Source organism: Panthera tigris, chromosome B3 (assembly GCF_018350195.1).
Source record: "Panthera tigris isolate Pti1 chromosome B3, P.tigris_Pti1_mat1.1, whole genome shotgun sequence".
Classification (NCBI taxonomy): Eukaryota; Metazoa; Chordata; class Mammalia; order Carnivora; family Felidae; genus Panthera; species Panthera tigris.
The window spans coordinates 131384085-131404055 of NC_056665.1; the positions used below are offsets into that span (position 1 = coordinate 131384085).

A 19971-nucleotide genomic window follows, 5' to 3' on the forward strand; every position below is an offset into this window, starting at 1 on the left:
AACACAAGCAACCAAAGAAAAAAATTGATAAATCGGACTTAATCTAAATTAAAAACTTTGGTGTTTCAAAGGATACTATCAAAATTAAAAGATAACCCACACAGTGGGAGAAGAGTCACTCATCTAATAATAGTCTATCATCAAACCAAGGCCAAGTCTTCATTTCTCTTATCTATAAATTCCTACCATACCATATTCATGCAGCTGAATTGCAGTATTACCATATATATTTTAAGAGGTCTGTGATTGTGGGTCTAATACCCTACCAACCCTCTCCCTATAAAGGATATGCTAAAAACTCTGCTGTACTATTTTCAAGGGTAAATGAAACTCAAGATACTAAATAAAACAACTTAAAAATAATTTCAATCCTGAAAATTATAGTTAATAAAGGGACAGAAATATGTTAAATTCACGTCATATCCAGGTATAAAGTACTTAATATTATAATTTTGACTTCAGATCTTCAGTGCTCCTTGTCAGATGAGGTAAATAATAGAAAATTCTTTGTGTGGCACATGTCTGCTTTCAGCCAATCAGAAGCCAGAATTATTTTGTAGGCAATAATAGGGTTTAATGTTTGGAGAGGGGCTTTAAATAGGGCTTACAAGATATACGTGGCTTCATATTAATTAAGGCTTCTTAGTTGTAGCAAAGAGAACATTGGTCTGGTTTGTTTAGCATTTTCAAGTTTACTTTTGAGTTCTGACTCCAGAAATGTACAATCCTATCTTTTTAGTTGTAGGTTTTAAGATGTTATTCACTCTTAATACTTTTTAATAACAGCCTTAATCACTTTTTATTTTTGATGAAACAATATAATGGGCTGTGAAGGAAAAATTGCCAAATATTAAGAGGGAGAGAGAATTTTATGAAAATGTCTTCTTCAAGGTTTCCATCACCATCTTTACCGATTTTCTTCTCACCTGGGCCAATTGACTTAGGTTCTGTAACAAGTTCCTCTTGTTCACTGAATGAGCTAGACAATATTTCCCATCTTTTAAGGAAAATATCAACTGATATCCGTGAAATTAAAGGAATGAAAGCAGCAGTTTTGACAGTGGAAGCAAATCTTTCTGATTTAAATGTTAGAGTGTCACAGAATGAAGCAAAAATCTCATCTTTGGAGGTTAAAATGAATGAATGTTCAACATCAACATCTGAATGCAATAAACAGTTTGAAGATCTTCAAGAGGAAGTAGATTTTGAATCACAGTCAAGGACTACTGATGTAAAAATAATTGGTTTCCTTAGAAACATTGAAAAAGGTAAATTTTTAGTATGTGATATAACCTTTGAGACAACTCACTAGTTGTCTATATATAGAGGCAGCAAGTCACAAAACTTGAACTTCACGGACCTTTAAACAGCAAAGTTGGAGTCTGTATGATTAATTTAGAAGCCTGGACGTTACCAGTATTCTCTTTAGTGGATCTCTGTAAAATGTTTTGAAGAGAGATGAACATAGAAAAACAGAACTTCAGTGAGAGAATAGTCCTCTTTCATGTATCTGTCTTGTGAAATTCTCTTAAAACGTGTAATTCTTTCATTGTTCATTGTGTTAAAGAGACCTGTAGTAATATTAGAATTGGAAGAGCTTCCTATAACCCTAATATTTATCAGTTTCCCAAGCTGTCCTACAGAGTACAACTTGACCAAATGACATCTGTATTTGAGGTCAGCTTACCAGGATTTGCTGTGTTTTTGCTATGATAATTTTGGAAGGAATTCTTTTTGGCATACCACTAAAGAGTATTATGTTAACTTCTATTTTAAAAGAAAATAGCTGATAGAATTTTGAATGGAGTATAGTTTTTAAAATGAAAAACTCCTTTTAGTGAAACATGGTAGTTGGCAGGCAGTTGCCAACTTATGTACATGTACTGAGTGAGCAAAGTTTGTCCTTATGAAACTACTAGTAATACATACACTAAAAAGTAGTAACAGTCATCTTACTTTATTTTAGTATTTGGAACTCTGTCAATCACATCCCTTTCTACACTGTACGATACCACTTTTGTTTTACTTTTTTGATTTTTAAGTTTAAGTGAAGTGTAGTTGACAGTGCAGTATTAGTTTCAGGTGTGCATAGTGATTTGACATTTACATACATTATGAAATTGTCACCATGATTTGTAGTACCACCTCTGACTGTAACTGGAAGTTTGAACCTCTTAATCCTCTTTACCTATTTGTTCTTCCCCTACTGCAACCACTAGTTCTCTGTATCTGTGAGTCTGTTTCTGTCTTGTGTTCATTAATACTGTTTTTTAGATTCTACATATAAGTGGAAATCATATGGTACTTGTTTTTCTCTTACTTAGTACCGTCCATCTGTTGCAAATGGCAAGATACCATTCTTTTTTATGGCGGAGTAATGTTCCTGAGTGTGTGTGTGTGTGTGTGTGTATCACATCATTATCTGTGGACACTGAGATTGCTTGCATATTTTGGTTCTTGTAAGTAATGCAGTAAACATAAGGGTGCATATATTTTTGCAAATTAGTGTTTTCATTTTCTTGGGGCACATACCCAGAAGTGGAATTAACTGGATCCTATGGTATCTAGTGTACCATATGTATTTCTATATTTAAGAAATTTTTTTTTTTAACTTTATGGATTTATTTTGAGAGAGAGCATTTGTGTGCAGGGGAGGGGCAGAGAGAGGGAGACTGAGAATCCCAAGCAGACTCCCTGCTGTCAGTGTAGAGCCCTATGTGGGGCTCAGTCTCATGAACTGTGAGATCATGACCTGAGCTTAGATCAAGAGTTGGATGTTTAACCAACTGAGCCACCTGGGTACCGTTGGTATTTGTAGTTTTAATTTTAATTTTTAATTACTGTTTTTCACAGTGGCTGCACCAACTTCCATTCCCACCAGCAGTATGTGAACATTCCCTTTTCTCTACATCCTTGCCAAGACTTGTTATTTCTTGCCTTGTGGATACTAGTCATTCTGACAGGTGTGAGGTGGTATCTCATTTTGGTTTAGATGTTGGAACATCTTCCATTTGTTGGCTATCTCTATGTCTTCTTTAAAAAATATCTGATTCAGCTCCTGTGCTCACTTTTTTTTCTTAAAGATTTGAGTGGTTTTTTTTTTTGTTTTTTTTTTAATCATGTATTTATTTTGAGAGAGTGCAAGGCGTGCACAAGAGTGGAAGAGAATCCCAAGCAGGCTGCACGCTTATAGCGTGGAGCCATACCATGCTCAGTCTCATGAACCATGAGATGATGACCTGAGCTGAGATCAAGAGTGGGACACTTAACTGACTGAGCCACCCAGGCAACCCCTCCTCTGCCCTTGTTTTAAAAAATCAGATTGGGTTTTTTTGGTGTTTTATGAATTCTTTATATATTTTGGATATTAATTCCTTAATAGGTCATTTGCAAATATCTCCATTCAGTAAGAAGCATTGTTTTATTTTTTTTAAGTTTATTTTGAGAGCAAGGGAGAATGCACTCAAGCAAACAGGGGAAGGGCAGAGAAAGAGAATCCCAAGCAGCCTCCACACTGATGTGGAGTCCAATGCAGGGCTTGAACCCACGAACCATGAGATCATGACCTGAGTTGAAATCAAGAGTTGGGACCCTTAATGGACTGAGCCACCCAGGTGCCCTGCCTTTTTGTTACTATGCAGAAGCTTTTTAGTTTGATGGAGTCCCAGTTGTTTTCCTTTTGTTGCCCTTGCCTAAGGAGACAGATCCAAAGAAATACTGCTGAGGGTGATACCCAAGATTTTACTGCCCCCCCCCCTTTTTTTAATGATTTCAGGTCTTATATTTAGATGTTTAGTTTATTTCAAATTTATTTTTGCATTACTGGAAGAAAGTGGTCCAGTTCCTTTTATTCTCATGTAGTTGCCCATTTTCTAAATACCATTTATTGAAGAGACTCTTTTTTCCTGCTGTAGATTCTTGCCTTTTTTTATCATAGATTAATGGGGTACTTTGCACATTTTAGCACTGTTACTTCTTCCAATCCATGAGCATGTTGTATCTTTCCATTTATTTGTATCTTCATTTTCTTTTCTTCCGACAGTTTTCTGAATATAGGTTTTTTACCTCCTTGGTTAAATTTATTCCTCGATATTTTATTCTTTTTGGTGCAGTTGTAAGTGGGATTGTTTTCTTAATTTCTCATTCTGCTACTTTGTTACTAGTGAATAGAAACAGATTTCTGTATATTTTATATCTTGCAACTTTACAGAATTCACTTATTCTAATAGTTTTTTGGTTGAGTCTTTAGTGTTTTGTATATTAATCATCTGTTCCTTCCCAGTGTGGGTGCCTTTTTTTCCTTTTTTTTTTTTTTTTTTTTTTTGTCTCATGGCTGTGGCTAGGACTTCCTGTACTATGTTAAATAGAGGTGGCAGGAGTGAACATCCTTGCTTATTCCTCATCTCAGGAAAAGCTTGTAGCTTTTCACTTTAGGATATTAGCTGTGAGTTTGTCCTTTATTATGTTGAGGAACCCTCTATATCCGTTTGGCTGAGAAGGTTTGTTTATTTTATATTTTTATTTTAGAGCGCACACAAACCAGGGAGAGGGGCAGAGGGGAGAGAGAGAATTTTAAACAGGCTTCATGCTCAGTGTGGAGTACAACGTGGGGCTAGATCCCACAACCCTAAATCAAGAGTCAGACGCTCAACAGACTGAGCCAGCCACGTGCCCCTGGTTGAGTTTTTATCATAAATGGATGTCAGATTTTGTCAGATGCTATTTCTGCACGTCTTGAGATAATCCTAAGATTCTTAATCTTTGTTTTGTTACTGTGGTGTGGCATGTTGATTGATTGTGGACATTGAACCATCGTTGCATTCCTGGAATAAATGCCACTTGCTCATGGTGAATAATTATGTTAATGCGTCATCGATACACTTTGGTTTTAGATCAGGTGTGTGCCTGATAACCTCCTAAGCACTGTGGTGGCGGGGGGTGGTTTGGAGAAGTGTGACTTCTTTCCATCCTATCTTTGAAGTGTAACTGTGAGGAGATTATGAACCCATTTACGAAATAATACTCCAGCTAAGTATGTTTTCTCACAGGAGATTCATGCTGCTGTAGGATCTGGGCTCCAGACCTCTGAACATCATACTTGCTCATTGTTCTCTTCATCTCAGTCCATGCTTATAGTTTGTCTTTTGGAAACGATCAGATAACTGTGCTGTGTTTTGGTTTGCAGTTCCAGGGGTGGGGGAGTGGGTTGTAATGGTGAGAGCCCAGGTGATGGAGGGAGATGTTTCTTATTTTGATCTTGCAGTTGGCTGTCGCCTGTCAACTATGGCTCAAGCTGTGGGTCCACACAGTACCACCTCCTGGCTTTTCCAGCCTTTTACCTTTATTCTGAGGCTTTACCTCCGGTCCAAGAAAAAACTGGCTTCCAGACAAAAGAACAACAAGGAATTTGGTCTATAAATACTATTAAATTGCAATGTTGAAGCTATAAGTTTTTTTTTGTTTGTTTTTTGTTTTTAAGACTTTAAGAACCTAGTTAAGATTATTTTAGGCTTCATTTCTGGAAATATACATGTATTGTTTGTTTTTAAAACTTAGTAAAGTTTGAAAATTTGTATCCTAGGAGCTCCACAGAGGCAGTTGTTATCCCGACTACAAATCGACCCAGTAATGGCAGAAACTCTGCAGATCAGTCAAGGTTGGTAATCATCTTAAATTTTCACTGTAATCTAGCATTTTTCAGTTGCTATTTCCATTTCTTACACCTCATTTAATGTATTCTGTATATCTTAGATCCTGCCCTAAGATGCTGTATTTAGATCTGTGAAAATATTTTAGGGCCAGGAGACAAGATCTGCATTTTCTTCATGTTATATGGTGTTCGTATGTTTTGTCTCATTCAGAATCTTTCTTGCTTTGATGTCGTTTCACCTGAGTCCCTGGAATCTCCTGGCAGTCACTTCCTGCTCCAGGGACAGTTTGAATCCCTAACCTTCTTTCCTTTCTGCCCTGCTTTGCCATTGTCTTGAGCTGCTTTTATGTTCCTTAGCCTGTTCTGCCTTATCCTCACTTCCACTTCACTTTAGAATTGCTCACCAGGGCCACACTTGGAATTTGTTGTTCTTAGAGCCACTGTAACTTCATTGTTTGCCTGTCTCCTCCACCCCCCACACACAGACACACATGCCACGGTCTGCTTTAGGACAGGGACGAGTGCCTTACTTATCTATGTTCTTAGTGCCCGCCCCGCCAGATGCATGTGCAGACCCTAGTAAATGTCCACTGAGTAACAGAGGGGCCATTGGTCACCTGCAGTCTTAAATTCAGAAACCTTCTTTTCTCCTGCTTCCTTTTATTTCCCCAAACCTGCCCGTTGTTGGAAGCTCTGGTGGTGCCTTGACCCCTCCTTGTGGCTCTTGCTTCTTCCCCCTTGCTCAGGCTTCCACAGTCAGTAGGTATATTTCCTTACCCCACCTTCCTCTGTCTCAGCAAGAAGAACTTGTCTTCTTTCAGGGTCCCCTTCCACCCAGATGCTAGATCCTACCCAGTCGATGAACACTAGTGTCCCCATACTCCTATAATCTTAATCGTGCCCCTCTCCTGGCTTCTCCTTTTTGCCTGTGAAAGTGTTTAAATACTCCCCATCCTTGATGTTGCTGTCATCTCTCAACATTCCATCCTGTTTTCCACATAAGGGTATTTTCTTTCAAAATATTTGGCAGCTAAGCTCTGTGTGTGTTGTATCCACTTCACTGACATTTCCGCATTCTTTTTTTTTTCTTTAATTTTTCCTTTTCTCCATGGTGCACATACAGTTTGAAGCATCTAGTCCTACAAGGACTATATAGCCTTTGCTTATCTCCTGTCGTGGTTTTTATTTCTGGGAGCCCTCTTGTTTCTGCATATTCCTCTTACTTATTTTTCATATACTGACTTTGTTTCATGTATGCAACAGTTTCTTTTATTTCTCTGAGGATATTAAAGATAATTTTGGGTATTTTCTCCCCTCCCTTCTTGGTCTTATTTTCTCCAGGTTGTTTGTTTTGACTGCTGTCTTTCGTGACAGGTTTTCCACAGATGTCTGGGGATCCTTGGTTGTCTTATATTTATGAGTGGGACACTCAAAAAGCTGATAGGCATTCTGGGTTCATTAGTTGGGGTGGAGGGCTTGTGACTTCACATTTGAATGTAGATCCTGCAGTGGAGACTCGTTTGTTTTGTCTCTTTAGTTTGGGATGCCCTGATGTCACTGTCTTAGGCCTTTCCTCTTAGACTGGTGAGCTTCTCCACAGAAAGATCTTTCAGAATAGTGGATTGGGTGCCAGTGTTCTGGAAGCGAAGTGAGGAAAAGAGGCTGGGGGAGGTACCTCAACGTTAATTACTATGTAATGTTTGCTCACACCTCCTCCCTGTTTTCAGAATGGTGTTTCTTTCAACATGGCCGGCATCTCTTGGTCTAGAGACCCTCTGGTTTGGCCTTTCCAAGAGTCTTAAGTTCTGCCTGTCTCCAAGGGAGAAAATAGTCAAAGGTTATCAAGAAATCTAACTGCTTTTTAAAATTTCAGTACTATACATTTAGTTGTTGTTGTAGCACCATTCTGTCGAAGACCACGATGCTTCATTTATAGGCCTCTCCAGTACTGGCCAATGAGAAAGCACGTCTCCAGTGAGTCCAGAAAACTTCAGTTTAGGGCAACAGGCGTGGTAAGGGTCAGAAATGACAAAACAGATTTATAGTTTAGGAAGAAATAACTGCTTCTGAAATAGACACTTAAACATACCTGTATTTGCCTTGTCTTTCTCCCCACCCCTTCCCAGAGTCCCTGTGCTACCGGCTTCTCAGCCTTTGGAGAATCTTGGGATCCACATTGGAATGTCTCATTACTGGCTTAAGACTCAGCTTTTGCGGGTCTTAGCTTTTGACTTGCAAAATGTGGTTGTCTCTCCTTTTATAGTTATTTTCTTTGCGACTTTATGTTTTAATAATCTAACCCTTTATTGACATTTCATTGGGATTTTAGGAGGAAACAAAATGCATGGGTTCAGCCTGTGGTCTTCACAGAAGATGTCCCTAACTTGTGTCTGTCTGCTTGACCCAGGTGGTAATGTTAACCTTGCAGAGGAGGTTGGTGACGCTTGTAGGACGGAAAGCTCAGTTTTCAGTGCCCACTTTTCTAAACCCTGTCATACGTGACATGTCATCTCCAATATTTCCTTTGGTCTTTGATCATTTGGCTTCCAAGACTTCACCATCTCTGTTCTACTGATTCCATTTCATTCTCCGTTCTCATCTCCTCTCCTCCTGTCCCGCCCCTTAAAATGTTAACTTTTTCCTGTGTCCTGCCCTGAGCATTATCTTCATCTCTTCTCTCTTCTTCCAAGATGCAAACTGTTAGAGCTACTTTGCCAAGCGCAGGGTGGTGAGAAGCAGGCGGCAGCCTCGGACTGAGTTCTGGACTCTGCCTTTGCCAGCTGGGCACCTCTCGCGCCATCGAAGAGCAGCAGAGGGCATGCTGGTCTCCGTGACATGGGAGGGAGGGAAATCCGCTCCTTCCACTCCCTGTGAGGGTGGAGTGGGGATGGCGGCACTGACTGTGACACTTTGTTAATGAAACGCTTAGTTCACCTTTAGTTTGGATGCTGTTTCTCTTCTCTCTCCTCTTATTTCAACTTCGAAATTGAGAGCCCCACAAAGACTTCAAACTAAATAAATCTGAAATTGACATTTATCTTCGCTCCCCTTTCAGTATGCTCTTTGTCTCGTCCTTGTTCTCTTGGGTCCGGTTTCTCCTTCACTCACCTCCAATCTGCATCTCTCCACCCTCCACCACCCTTGCAGGGAGGACGGCTCTGCTTGGTTCCCAGCATGGGAGTTGCAGGTGCAGCTTCTGTGAGGGGCCGGTGCTGATGGTGTGGAAAGGGTCTCCTCTCTTTTATGGGTTCAAATAGGACAAAGGGTGAGAATCTTTTCATTCATTCAGAGCCTCACCATCTCTTCTGGGCGCAACAGCCTGGTAGCTGAGATCTAGGACTCCAGTCCATTCTTAGTACTACCTGTTTTTCTGAAAACTAGTTTGATCATGTCACTTCCCTACCTAGAAACCTCTCGTGATTCTTTATGACTTCTAGATCAGAATCCAAACTCATTGACACATACAAGATCCTTCAGGCCTCTGCCTTCCCTGCCGCTCAGCCTGGCACACACACCCCTTCCAGCCACACCACATTTCTCAGCGGGTCTTAGATTCCTTGTGTCTTATGAAAGCCTCTGCCTTTTTTCATATGGTTTCCTCTGCCAGACATGTTCTGTTTATTGTCCAAGTCTCTCCCCCCGGGTTATTCCCTCTCGTTCCTTTATTATCTGCTTCAAATGTCCGTCATCTGTAGGTTTTGTCTTGATTCCCCAGCTGGAATAGGTTGGTTGTATTCTCCCAATGCTTTATTCCCACTCCTTTTGGATCACCTTTTAGGATATGCTATTCTGAAATTTTATGTGCATCTGTTTTTCTATCTTTTCTTCTTTGTGTACTTAGCACAGTGTTTAGTTGAATGGTGTGGATTTTGTTCTCTGTTATTTGCCTGTTAACCTTAAGTGCAGCTCATTAACTTTCGTCACTTGATGGCATATTGATAGATCAGCCATCTCTGTGCTTGTAGCATATTTTATAAAGTAGTCAGGCTTAATAAGCATATTGTAGATGATGTGAACTGTGGTTATTAGCGTTGACGGTCAGTGTTTTCTGTGCTGTATTTTTTTTTAAGTGCCCCTTCATCTTAAAATTCCTTTTCAATATAGTCTTCTCTGTACAACCAGGCAGAAATTATGCCAGGTGAATTCTTTTCATCAGGATGTGTTCTCTGTAAGTGGTACTATGCAAAATGAACAAAACAGATTCTAGACTTTTAAGCAGTCTTTGTGTCATAATTCTAGGGAACATGAGGATTCTTGTATGTATTTTTAGAAAATATTGTGCGTAGAGTAAGTTTATATTCATATGCCATTAGATGCCTCGTATAAGAACCTTTCTGTCCTGTAGGCAGGATGTATTCATTCAAAGCCCCCAGGTAATGTGCTGTTATGAGGAGAGGAATACTTCCTTAAAGAAATGTTTGGCACAGAATTGCAGCACTATTCTGGGGTAGAACCGTTGTGATTTTCCTTTGAAAATAATTACAAATATATAAAAGATTGACATTCTTCTCACTTGTGTGATGTTGGGAATGCAAGGTATATTCAAAAGTAAACATTTATGGCCAATTTTTTTGGCTCAGATTACTATGACATGGAATCCATGGTCCATGCAGACACAAGATCATTTATTCTGAAGAAGCCAAAGCTGTCTGAGGAAATAGTAGTGGCACCAAACCAGGAGTCGGGGATGAAGACTGCAGATACCCTTCGGGTACTTTCAGGACACCTTATGCAGACACGGTAGATGGTTTCTTTTTCTTGTGTAGCTTTTTTGTGTTGATTAGATAGTGCAGATTGACCATTAGTTTCCAGCTCCCTTCTCCCCATCCTAGCCCCCAGTGTAGAGTGCTTTCGTTGAGTCAGAAGTTAGGCCGGGCATGGTAACCCAAATACAGTTTTCAGGGATTCCGGTTCATCTTTCTTGTTCAGAAGCCCGTTAACTTGCAGATAAGTCAGTCGACGATTTAGCCCCGTAAATAAGATTCTTTTCTTTATGCACATCCAGGAAATGAAATTTAAAAGCCAGGTGATCAAAACCAGGAAATCTTTGCACAGAAAGTTAGCAGATCGGGTTGGGATGATGCTTCCCTTAGAAAATGGACTGTTCGATAAAGGAACAAACCTACAGATAGTAAAATTAGCGTGAATACAGAACTGCTGGCCATTGTGTTCTGAACACAGATGCTGATTTTTCAGCTTATTTCCATGAGACCTTATGAAGATCAAAAGGACGATGTTTAGGGCGGAGGGGAGATTGTCCTTAGTGCAGCCTGGATGATGCCGCCGCGATTGGCCGTAGCCATTGTGTGTTAGCAGAATTCATCAGGGCTGTACCTGGAAGTCCTGCCAAGTCGTTTTTGTTTTTTGTTTGTTTTTGTTTCGTTTTTAACTGAAGAAACCAACAAGTAAGGGAGCGATAGTTCTGCTGAAGAGCACTGTAGGAGGCTCAGCGTTTTGTGTTTGTTTCCCTAATTCTCTGGTATTTTCTATCTGTCTGGCAGAGATCTTGTACAACCAGATAAACCTGCAAGTCCCAAGTTTATAGTGACGCTGGATGGTGTCCCCAGCCCCCCAGGATACATGTCAGATCAAGAGGAGGACATGTGCTTTGAAGGAATGAAACCTGTAAACCAAACTGCAGCCGCGAGCAAGGGACTCAGAGGTCTCCTCCACCCACAGCAGTTGCAGTTGATGAGCAGGCAGCTTGATGACCCAAATGGTAGCTTTGCAAATGGTGTGTTGAGAGCTCAGATTTTCCCTTTCCAGGGTGCTGGCATTGTGAAGGAAATCTGGGACTTGTCTCTCTACCTTGAATGCATATTGGTTGGAGGCCTTGCTTTTATTTGTAACCCAGTAGTGGCCTAGTCTCTTTTCTCAGACAAAATACTAGTTCAATTTGAGACTGTCCTGTGTGTGTGTCTGGTAGTGGGCTATTACACCAGGGCCACAGTGGAGCTCGGCCGTGAGAGGCAAAGTCTCTCTCAGCTGTGCTCGCGAAAGGGTGAACCATCCCTCTTTCTACCCGGTGTGCTTTTTTTTCCCTGTAGAAACTGTACCTGTTACTTTCCCTTTGTAACAGCAATAGTCTCTCCTGTAGTTAACTTGACAGAAAAATGAATTAGGATGTTGATGCTATTTTTTACCTCAATGAAATTCCCTTGAAAGGAGTTTCTCACCTACTCTGTCAAGATACTTCCTGGAGGTTTAGCAAAAACCTTATGTTTAAGTTAATATCAAAGCATAGTATTTAGAAGTGAATTGAACAGTGCTGGTAACAGTACGCTTTCAGGCAGATGAACGATGAACCTCTATCACTCACTGTTCTTCTCTCGCTGGATCCAGTGGCGAGTGCATGCACTGCCGAACGCTGTCATTGGTGACAGAGAATGGTAGTCGTGTTCCTCCTGTCTTCTGAAATTTGTAGAAACACCTTCATTGGTAGGGGAGACAATTACTGAAACGTAAAATGAATAGCATCAAAGTAAAAACAGTAATGGGTTTTGATATTCTTCCAAGTTAATCCTTTTCTTGGCAGAGACATGAAGATGGATTAAATCTCTTTTTCAGTCGATAAAAATATAATAGCCTTTAGGGGGAGATGATGAGTGAGGGAGGACGTAACTACTGTTGAAGAGAATGCTTTTTCTGCCGAGTCAATAATGTAATGTCATGGCTTTGATCAGTGGAGGGAGTTGAAAGTCTGACCCTCTCAAAAGACAGAAAACATTTTTAATAGTACCAAGGTGGTTAAGAACTACCGTAGTCCCGCAGTACAGATTTCTTGATCTTGTGTATTTTGTCTAAAAATGAGAGAAAAATTGGTAGCTTATGTACGTTAGGGTCTAATTTTGTTTAGATGTAGATGTCCACATGAGGCTTTACTGATGTATGTGTCATAGCAGTGACGCTCTGAATAACATGTTAGTCAAACTTCTTGCCTAGGTTTCACAAGTGCCATGGCCATTATGGAGAGACAGCTGTGATGAGCGGTGAGCCTCCTTTACCGCTGCTTTGATCTGGGACTCAGTGTTTCACTGCTGCTCAAGGATGAATCTTTGTAGCAGTTAGAACTGAAGTGAGGCCTCGCAGAGAGGCTCTGGTCTTTCTTGGTCTCCCCACTCTAAGCAGGGAGTTTGAAACTTTTGTGATTTCTTTTGCTGGCTTTTGTCCAGTGTTTCAAGGATGCTGTCAACCGCAGTCCCCCTCTGCCCCTAGCCATTAAATGGCAGCACAGATTTTATGGCTTGCAATAAAAAGTGAATTTGCCTAATCTTAAACAGGAAAAGTTTTAACGGATCATGAAGTAAGTGTTGGGGAAAACCAGAGTCGTGACCTCTGTATATGTGACTTAATGTTTCCATTAGATCATGTTTCCTTGTAAAGTATTTAACTTCTTTAATACAGCCCATGAGTATCTACTGCATTTTCCAGCCACTCTGCTCTTGGGTATTCTTCAATTGACCTGGGCCAAATTGACTTCATTTGGCCTGGGTTCTCACGTATATACCATAGTGTAAAGTCTGTTTTTTCAGGAGGAGGGTAAGATGCATTCTCTGCAGGCAGGAGGCTAGAAACACTTGAAATTGGAGAAAACTGCTCTTTCCAGCCATACGAGATTTTGAGACTAAGGATACCTTTCTTGTTTTTAATGTTTTCTTTATTTTTGAGATTATGAATGGGGGAGGGACAGAGAGAGGGGGAACTGAAGATCTGAAGCAGGCTCTGCGCTGACGACAGCAAACCCGTTGTGGGCCTCGAACTCACAAACCGTGAGGTCATGACCTGAGCCCATGTCCGACACTCAGCCCACTGAGCCACCCAGGCGCCCCCAGACTAAGGATACCTTTATATACTGATGGCTTTTACCACTTCTAAAGTAGCGTGGGAAACTATATATTAGGCATAGTTTTACAGTAGCTCTTTGACGGTCCTTCTCTGGGCTCCAGGACTGGTTTTGTGTGCCTTGTTCTCCTATAATGAAGACTGAGATTGGGTCACTGGGTCATTAAATTCTCAGGATACTAGCTGCTGCGCTGTTCGGGTTTGACTGGTTGCCTGTTTGGCATTTTTGTTTCATTCAATCTAAAACTCTAAGGATGACATCATATTCTTTTTGCATAAATGAGGGAACTGAAGTTGAGGAACTAGGTAAGACTTGCCGCAAGTGTCTGGCTCAGCTAAGTTACAGAGCCAGATTTGAACTGTCTGACCTCGGGCAAGAGGACTAGAGCAATGTGGTTGAAGTGGTATTTGCTTTCATAAATGAGAATGTGAACCATAACATGTAACATCCATCCATGAGGCCTTGAGGCTTTTTTTTTTTTTTTTTTTTTTTTTTTTTTTTTTTAAGCTAGGGTGTGTTGGGTTGGGAGTTGGCAGGTTATTACAGCCTTTAGGTATAATTTTATTTGGCTATTCTGTGTTTTAAATGTGCATTAGTTGCCAGCGTTTAAAACTTATGTCACATAAAAAGGTTTTTGGTTTTCTGAATCAGGAGATAATCTGGCAACACGGGGCTCACTTTCCCACACCCTAGTGATTGACATGGTCATTGGACATGACCCCGCAAGGGATGGCAGGGAGCCCTGTCGATGGCGCAGGCACTTGCTCTCCAGGCTGCTCTTCCCCACCTTTGTTTCCTTCACACCAAGGCTTTCTGCCACCGTGCATCTCACACCCAGCCAGGCTCACTGTCAGTGGTCTGCGGGGCCCCCGTGGGCAATGGCATTTGTGACCCATTTTAGGCCAAAAACTTTTCCTCACGTTGATGGTGAGTTTCTTATTAACTGGACTTAGAACTAACTGCGTATATACCTCGGTGAGTGGGAAGATTTCCGTGTTTGAACTACACCTGGTCTTGTCTGAATGTGAGAGTTTGTTCACATTCTCTGTCACTTTGTGTTTCCAGTTTTCCTTTCATTTGATTGGCTCCCTACTTTGACGTTCTTCCCTCTCTCTCCCATTTAATTTGGCTCTGAAATAATACTGGGAATTGGGGTTTGGGGGTACTTAGCACTCCTGAGTATTTTGCTTTTCGTGGTGAGAACTTCAGCCTACTTCCCGGTGACCTTGTATAGCAGGCTGTCATCTGTGTTAACCAGATTATCGGACTCGTTTCTTTTCTGACTCTGCACCTAGAGGAATGTAAGAGTTTGAGCCTGGGTTTTGAGGGAAATGTACTAGAGGTGCTGTGTACTGAATTGATCATAATTAATGAGATACTTTTCTTTTCCCTGTTCTAGCTGAGATGAGTGAACTGAGTGTGGCCCAGAAACCAGAAAAACTTCTGGAGCGTTGCAAGTACTGGCCTGCCTGTAAAAATGGGGATGAGTGTGCTTACCATCATCCTGTTTCACCTTGCAAGTGAGTAGCAGCAAGCTGATGGCTGATTTTCAGGGTTAATTCTAGATCTTAGAGCTTGTTCTGGTTTTTTTCTTTCCTGTGGGCAAGTTCGACCTTTATAACTAACTGCAGTAACACTTAACCATTGCCCTCCCAGAATAGCATACGTGTGTGTGTGTTCGGCAGAGTAGAGAGATGGGGGAGAAGTCTTCTGCACGTTAAAGAGATAGGTATGTAAGCGCCCTGGTTTGTACTCACTGTGTACATACACAGCTATTAAGACATTGGACAGAAAAATAGTCACAGGCAATGATAAAACATTTTGGACTTGGGTATAATTTTTCCTTAGAAGTTGGCTGGTTCAGTGTCATGAGCTTTGAGAGGTGGCTTTTAGATTAAAACAAAAAAATTTTTTTTTGGTCCTAGAGGTGGAATCTCTCCATGTAATTTTTTTTTTAACTTTAATTTTAATTTATTTTATTTTATTTATTTATTTATTTTTTCAACGTTTTTTATTTATTTTTGGGACAGAGAGAGACAGAGCATGAACGGGGGAGGGGCAGAGAGAGAGGGAGACACAGAATCGGAAACAGGCTCCAGGCTCCGAGCCATCAGCCCAGAGCCTGACGCGGGGCTTGAACTCACGGACCGTGAGATCGTGACCTGGCTGAAGTCGGACGCTCAACCGACTGCGCCACCCAGGCGCCCCTAATTTTAATTTATTTTAGAGAGACACTGCAAGTGGGGGAGAGGGGCAGAGGAAGAAAGAGAATCCTAAGCAGACTCCACATTTCTCACCGAGCCCAACACAGGGCTCAATCCCACAACCCTGGGATCATGACCTGCACCGAAATCAAGCATTGGTTGCTCAACCGACTGAGCCACCCAGACGCTCCTCCGTGTTTTAACTTCTTTAAGGAAATTTTGATGTGAGAATGATACGGATGTCCACAGAGGGAGACCAGAGAAGGAGTCTGTTTTGTGTAGCAATGCCTTGCACATACATTGTGCCCAGTACATTGAGTTTATTTCATAAAAGATTGTAGACCTGGATCTTACAGAGTACGTGGTGTGAATTCTTACCATAAGAAACTGTTTTGTCTTTCATGGTGGTGGCTTGCTGGAGTCGAAAATCTGTTATTACCCTCGGCTTTCGGATAAACTTCTATGTTCTGTTTTGAAATCTGCGCTCACTTAAAAGTTGAGTTTCCCAGGGAGCCTGGCAGGCTCAGTTGGAAGAGCAGTGGGACTGTTGATCTCGGGGTTGTGAGTTCAAGCCGCATGTTGGGTGTAGAGTTTACCTCAAAAAATTGAGTTTCCCTTTTTTTCTATTCTGTGTTTCTCAAAACAAGTAGTGATGGGGTATGAGGAGCCTCATCTACAAAAAAATTGATCATGCGTTGAGAAAAGTAATTGTGACTTTTTGTTTTCTAGAGCCTTCCCCAATTGTAAATTTGCTGAGAAGTGTTTGTTTGTTCATCCAAATTGTAAATATGATGCAAAATGTACTAAACCAGATTGTCCCTTCACTCATATGAGTAGAAGAATTCCAGTACTGCCTCTAAAACCAGGTATGTGACCCTGTGCACTACTACATTTAGGTGGAAGATGACATTTGTGATTTTATATGAGTTTATTTTTAGGAATTATCGTGCCAGAATCACCTAACCGGTCTTTAAAGAGCAAGTGTGTCTGTCCAGTAGCATTCTGAAGTATTTTCTCTAATGAATATATAAATCACTTTTGAGAAAGAGGGAGAGAGAGAATCCCAAGCAGGCTCTGCTGTCGGTGTAGATCCTGCCAGGGGGCTTGATCCCATGAACCATGAGATCATGATCTGAGCTCAGGTCAAGAGTTGGATGACGCTAAACCATCTAAGCCCCACCTCAATTTTTTTTTTTTTTTTTTTTTTACATTTATTTTTGAGAGACAGAGCGCAAGTGGGAGAGGGGCAGAGAGAGAATGAGACACAGAATCCGAAGCAGGCTCCAGGCTCTGAGCTGTCAGCCCAGAGCCCGACACAGGGCTCAAACTCAGGAACGGTGAGGTCATGATCCGAGCCGAAGTCGGACGCTTAACCCACTGAGCCACCCAGGCGCCCCAGCCCCACCTCATTTTAATTTTATAACGGTTGCCATAAAAACATCAGTAGACTGCATGACAGATTATTTTGCCAAATTTGATCAGTCTTTGTTCTTATCTTTGTCAGCAGTTACAACACCAGCACCACCTTCTAGTAGTCAGCTGTGCCGTTATTTCCCTGCTTGTAAGAAAATGGAATGTCCCTTCTATCATCCAAAAGTAAGAATTTTCATTTTCCCAAAAATGATTCAGTGATAACTGTTAATTCTGAAACCTGCAAGATCACTAGCAAATTGAATGTCTTGGGTATCCATGGTCCCCCCACCCACACTCCCTGCGATCCTCATTTTTGTTAAGGTCATGATTTAAATTCTTTCTCGGCTGTCGGGTGAGCCACTGGCTCCTTAGGACAAGTGGTCTGAAACTAATGTCAGTATTGTGAGCTCTCAGAGTGAAGCTCCCCGTGGCTTAGTTTCCATTCTTCTCTGCCCCTAAGCCTGTGGGTAGGTTTTTCTGTATGTGTGTTTTTCTCCCACCTCGTGTCAGAAACTGCAATGATGAAATTCGTGGTGCCACTTAACACCATCCAAATTTGTCCTGACGGTTTTCACTCTGTGTGCTAAAGATCGATGTATCTCCACCTGTTTAGTTGCTCAGGGTGAAATGATCTCTCTGAAATTGGGCCCTGAAGGCCATTATGAAAGACCTTCACTTCCCCCAACTGCATTTGGGCATAAATGAGGGTGTCCAGTGAAGGATGGATACTGTAAGGGATGTTGGGTCAGATGTGCAGGGTGATGAGAAGTTTTTGTCCTTTGCCGGATAACTTACTGTTATTCTTTGACTAGGATTTTGTGTCTTGGGGGAGGGAGGTTCATTTTTCAAGGTTTCCGCATTAAAATATTACTAGACTATATGTCTCTCTCAAATTGCTTTTAAAAAAATGTTGAAACTCCGTTGTCTGTATTTAGCACTGCAGATTTAACACTCAGTGTACCAGACCTGACTGCACATTTTATCATCCCACCATCACTGTACCACCACGACATGCCTTGAAATGGATTCGACCTCAAACCAGGTAAGGATTAGAAATCTACAGACTTGGGAGAAATGATCACTTTGATTTTTTTCCTCTGCTGTTTCATTACACAGGGTCCTTCGGAAATTGTTTTACCAGCGGTTGCTTATTCACCTAGGTAATCTCCAGCTGAGATTTGCCTTCTGAATATATACTGCTTACAAATCTAACATCCGTTTTGTTAGCATTATTTCACAAAGTTTTAGTGTGGCCTGTGAATTTACGTCATTACCTTATACAATTGAATTTTTTGTAAAAAAAATCTGGTACTTATGTTGTAAATCTGTCGAACAGATGTTCATTGTGTGAAAAATCATCTGAATAACTAGGTGTGTGTGTGTATATGTATATATGGATGTAAGGCATTAATTAAAAATTTTTTGTTTATTCAGTGAATGACAGTGCTACTTGGGAGAAGATTGTGGAGTTTGAAAGTTTCCATCTACTGATGAAAGATACTCTGCAGAACTTGTCAAACCTTTGAAACTTGGAATATATATTGCTTTCATAATATGAAGTTTATTGCCTATCTGAAGTGTCTAATTTTTCTAGTTTGTAAGTTTATTAAGTGGTTTTAACATTGGGTGTTTTTTGTTTTGACTGTGAAAAGACAGTTTAAAGGAAAAGCTAAATTCCATTAAAACATTTGAGGCTTGTTTGTACACTGCAATTTCAGTCTCAGCATTTACAGTGTGGTGATATTGTCAGTGCTGATAATCCATTCCGGGGCTATGATGTTGATACATGTTTAGTAAGAGGAGCATTCTAACTCTAAAGTTGGATTGCACTCACTTTTCCCAAGGGTTATCCACTGTGAAAACAGGCGTGGCCAGAAGTGTGGAGGCAGCTGAAAAAAGTCATTCAATCCTGCTTTTTAATTTCAAGCGAATTTAGTTTGAAAAGCATGGTAGTACAGGCCTTTGGGGTTGAGTGATGCTTTGGTGAGTGGTTCCCAAATAGCCGGTCCCTTACCAGCGTCCGGGAAAGCCAGCTGCGATGGCAAGTGCAAAACAACAGGAACAGTTCCTTCAAATGCTTTACTGTTAACATACACTTTTTAAATAAATATTTTGGGAATGCATTTTATCACAAAATTATACAAATGTTTTTTTTACAGTTCTATATACAGAAGGTATCAGAAAACAGACTTTAAACTCACAAGATTATACATGTATTTTCACATTCTGAAAAATAACATTTTCAGAAGTCCACAGATTTTTTTAATGTAAAAATTAGATTTAAATAGTATATTTTCAATGACTAATTACAGAAATCAGATGGGTAAACTGCAAAGTAGGACTAAACTTTTGGACTATTGAATCAACACCCAGTTTTCTGTGTGTGGTTTTTAAAATAGTTAAGGCAAGAAGTGTCAGATGCTTTAGAATTAAATAACGGATCACTGATTTTAAAGACTTGATGTACAGCAGTTTTTTAAAAAAAAAGCTAAAAGTTGGTTGGAACAGAGTGAACTAATGCAAAAGAGATAAAGACCCAAACATTCTCAGGACCAAATTAAACTAAAAGTTCATTAGTTATATACCCAAGGGATAATAAAACAGCATGTGTAAAAAGTCCATGTTTAAGAGCATGAAACCAGCAGTCTGTTTTGAGGCCATTGCTTTTCCACGGGTAGAAGAAAGAACCAATTATTAAACCATTTGTAAGTTGCACTTCGCTGTGCTGATTGGTAGGGAAAGACCGAGCCCTCACGTAGTTAGGCTGGGGTGAAATGACCATTCTGCTTCAGTCTAAAAAGTTGACTCCTCTGAATTTAAGGCATTTGTTCATTCCAGTGCTACTTAAGATTGAGCAGAAG

At 40.6% G+C, this 19971-nt stretch overlaps 1 protein-coding gene across 7 annotated transcripts in view; it reads left to right on the forward strand.

Moving 5' to 3' along the window:
• Positions 1-18681, forward strand: part of ZC3H14 (zinc finger CCCH-type containing 14) — a 47363-nt gene extending 28682 nt beyond the window's left edge. Inside the window, exons 10-17 of one of the 7 annotated variants that reach the window (XM_042990308.1) lie at positions 5582-5656; positions 10231-10390; positions 11152-11384; positions 14893-15013; positions 16427-16563; positions 17202-17293; positions 18046-18152; positions 18545-18681. In XM_042990308.1, coding sequence (XP_042846242.1) covers positions 5582-5656; positions 10231-10390; positions 11152-11384; positions 14893-15013; positions 16427-16563; positions 17202-17293; positions 18046-18152; positions 18545-18551 — 932 coding nt within the window. In that variant the 3' untranslated portion in view covers positions 18552-18681. Of the gene's footprint in view, positions 1-581; positions 1269-5581; positions 5657-10230; positions 10391-11151; positions 11385-14892; positions 15014-16426; positions 16564-17201; positions 17294-18045; positions 18153-18544 lie in introns of those variants that run through there. The other 6 variants (XM_042990309.1, XM_042990310.1, XM_042990312.1 and 3 more) reach the window with 6 other exon arrangements.
• Positions 18682-19971: the final 1290 nt, after the last annotated feature.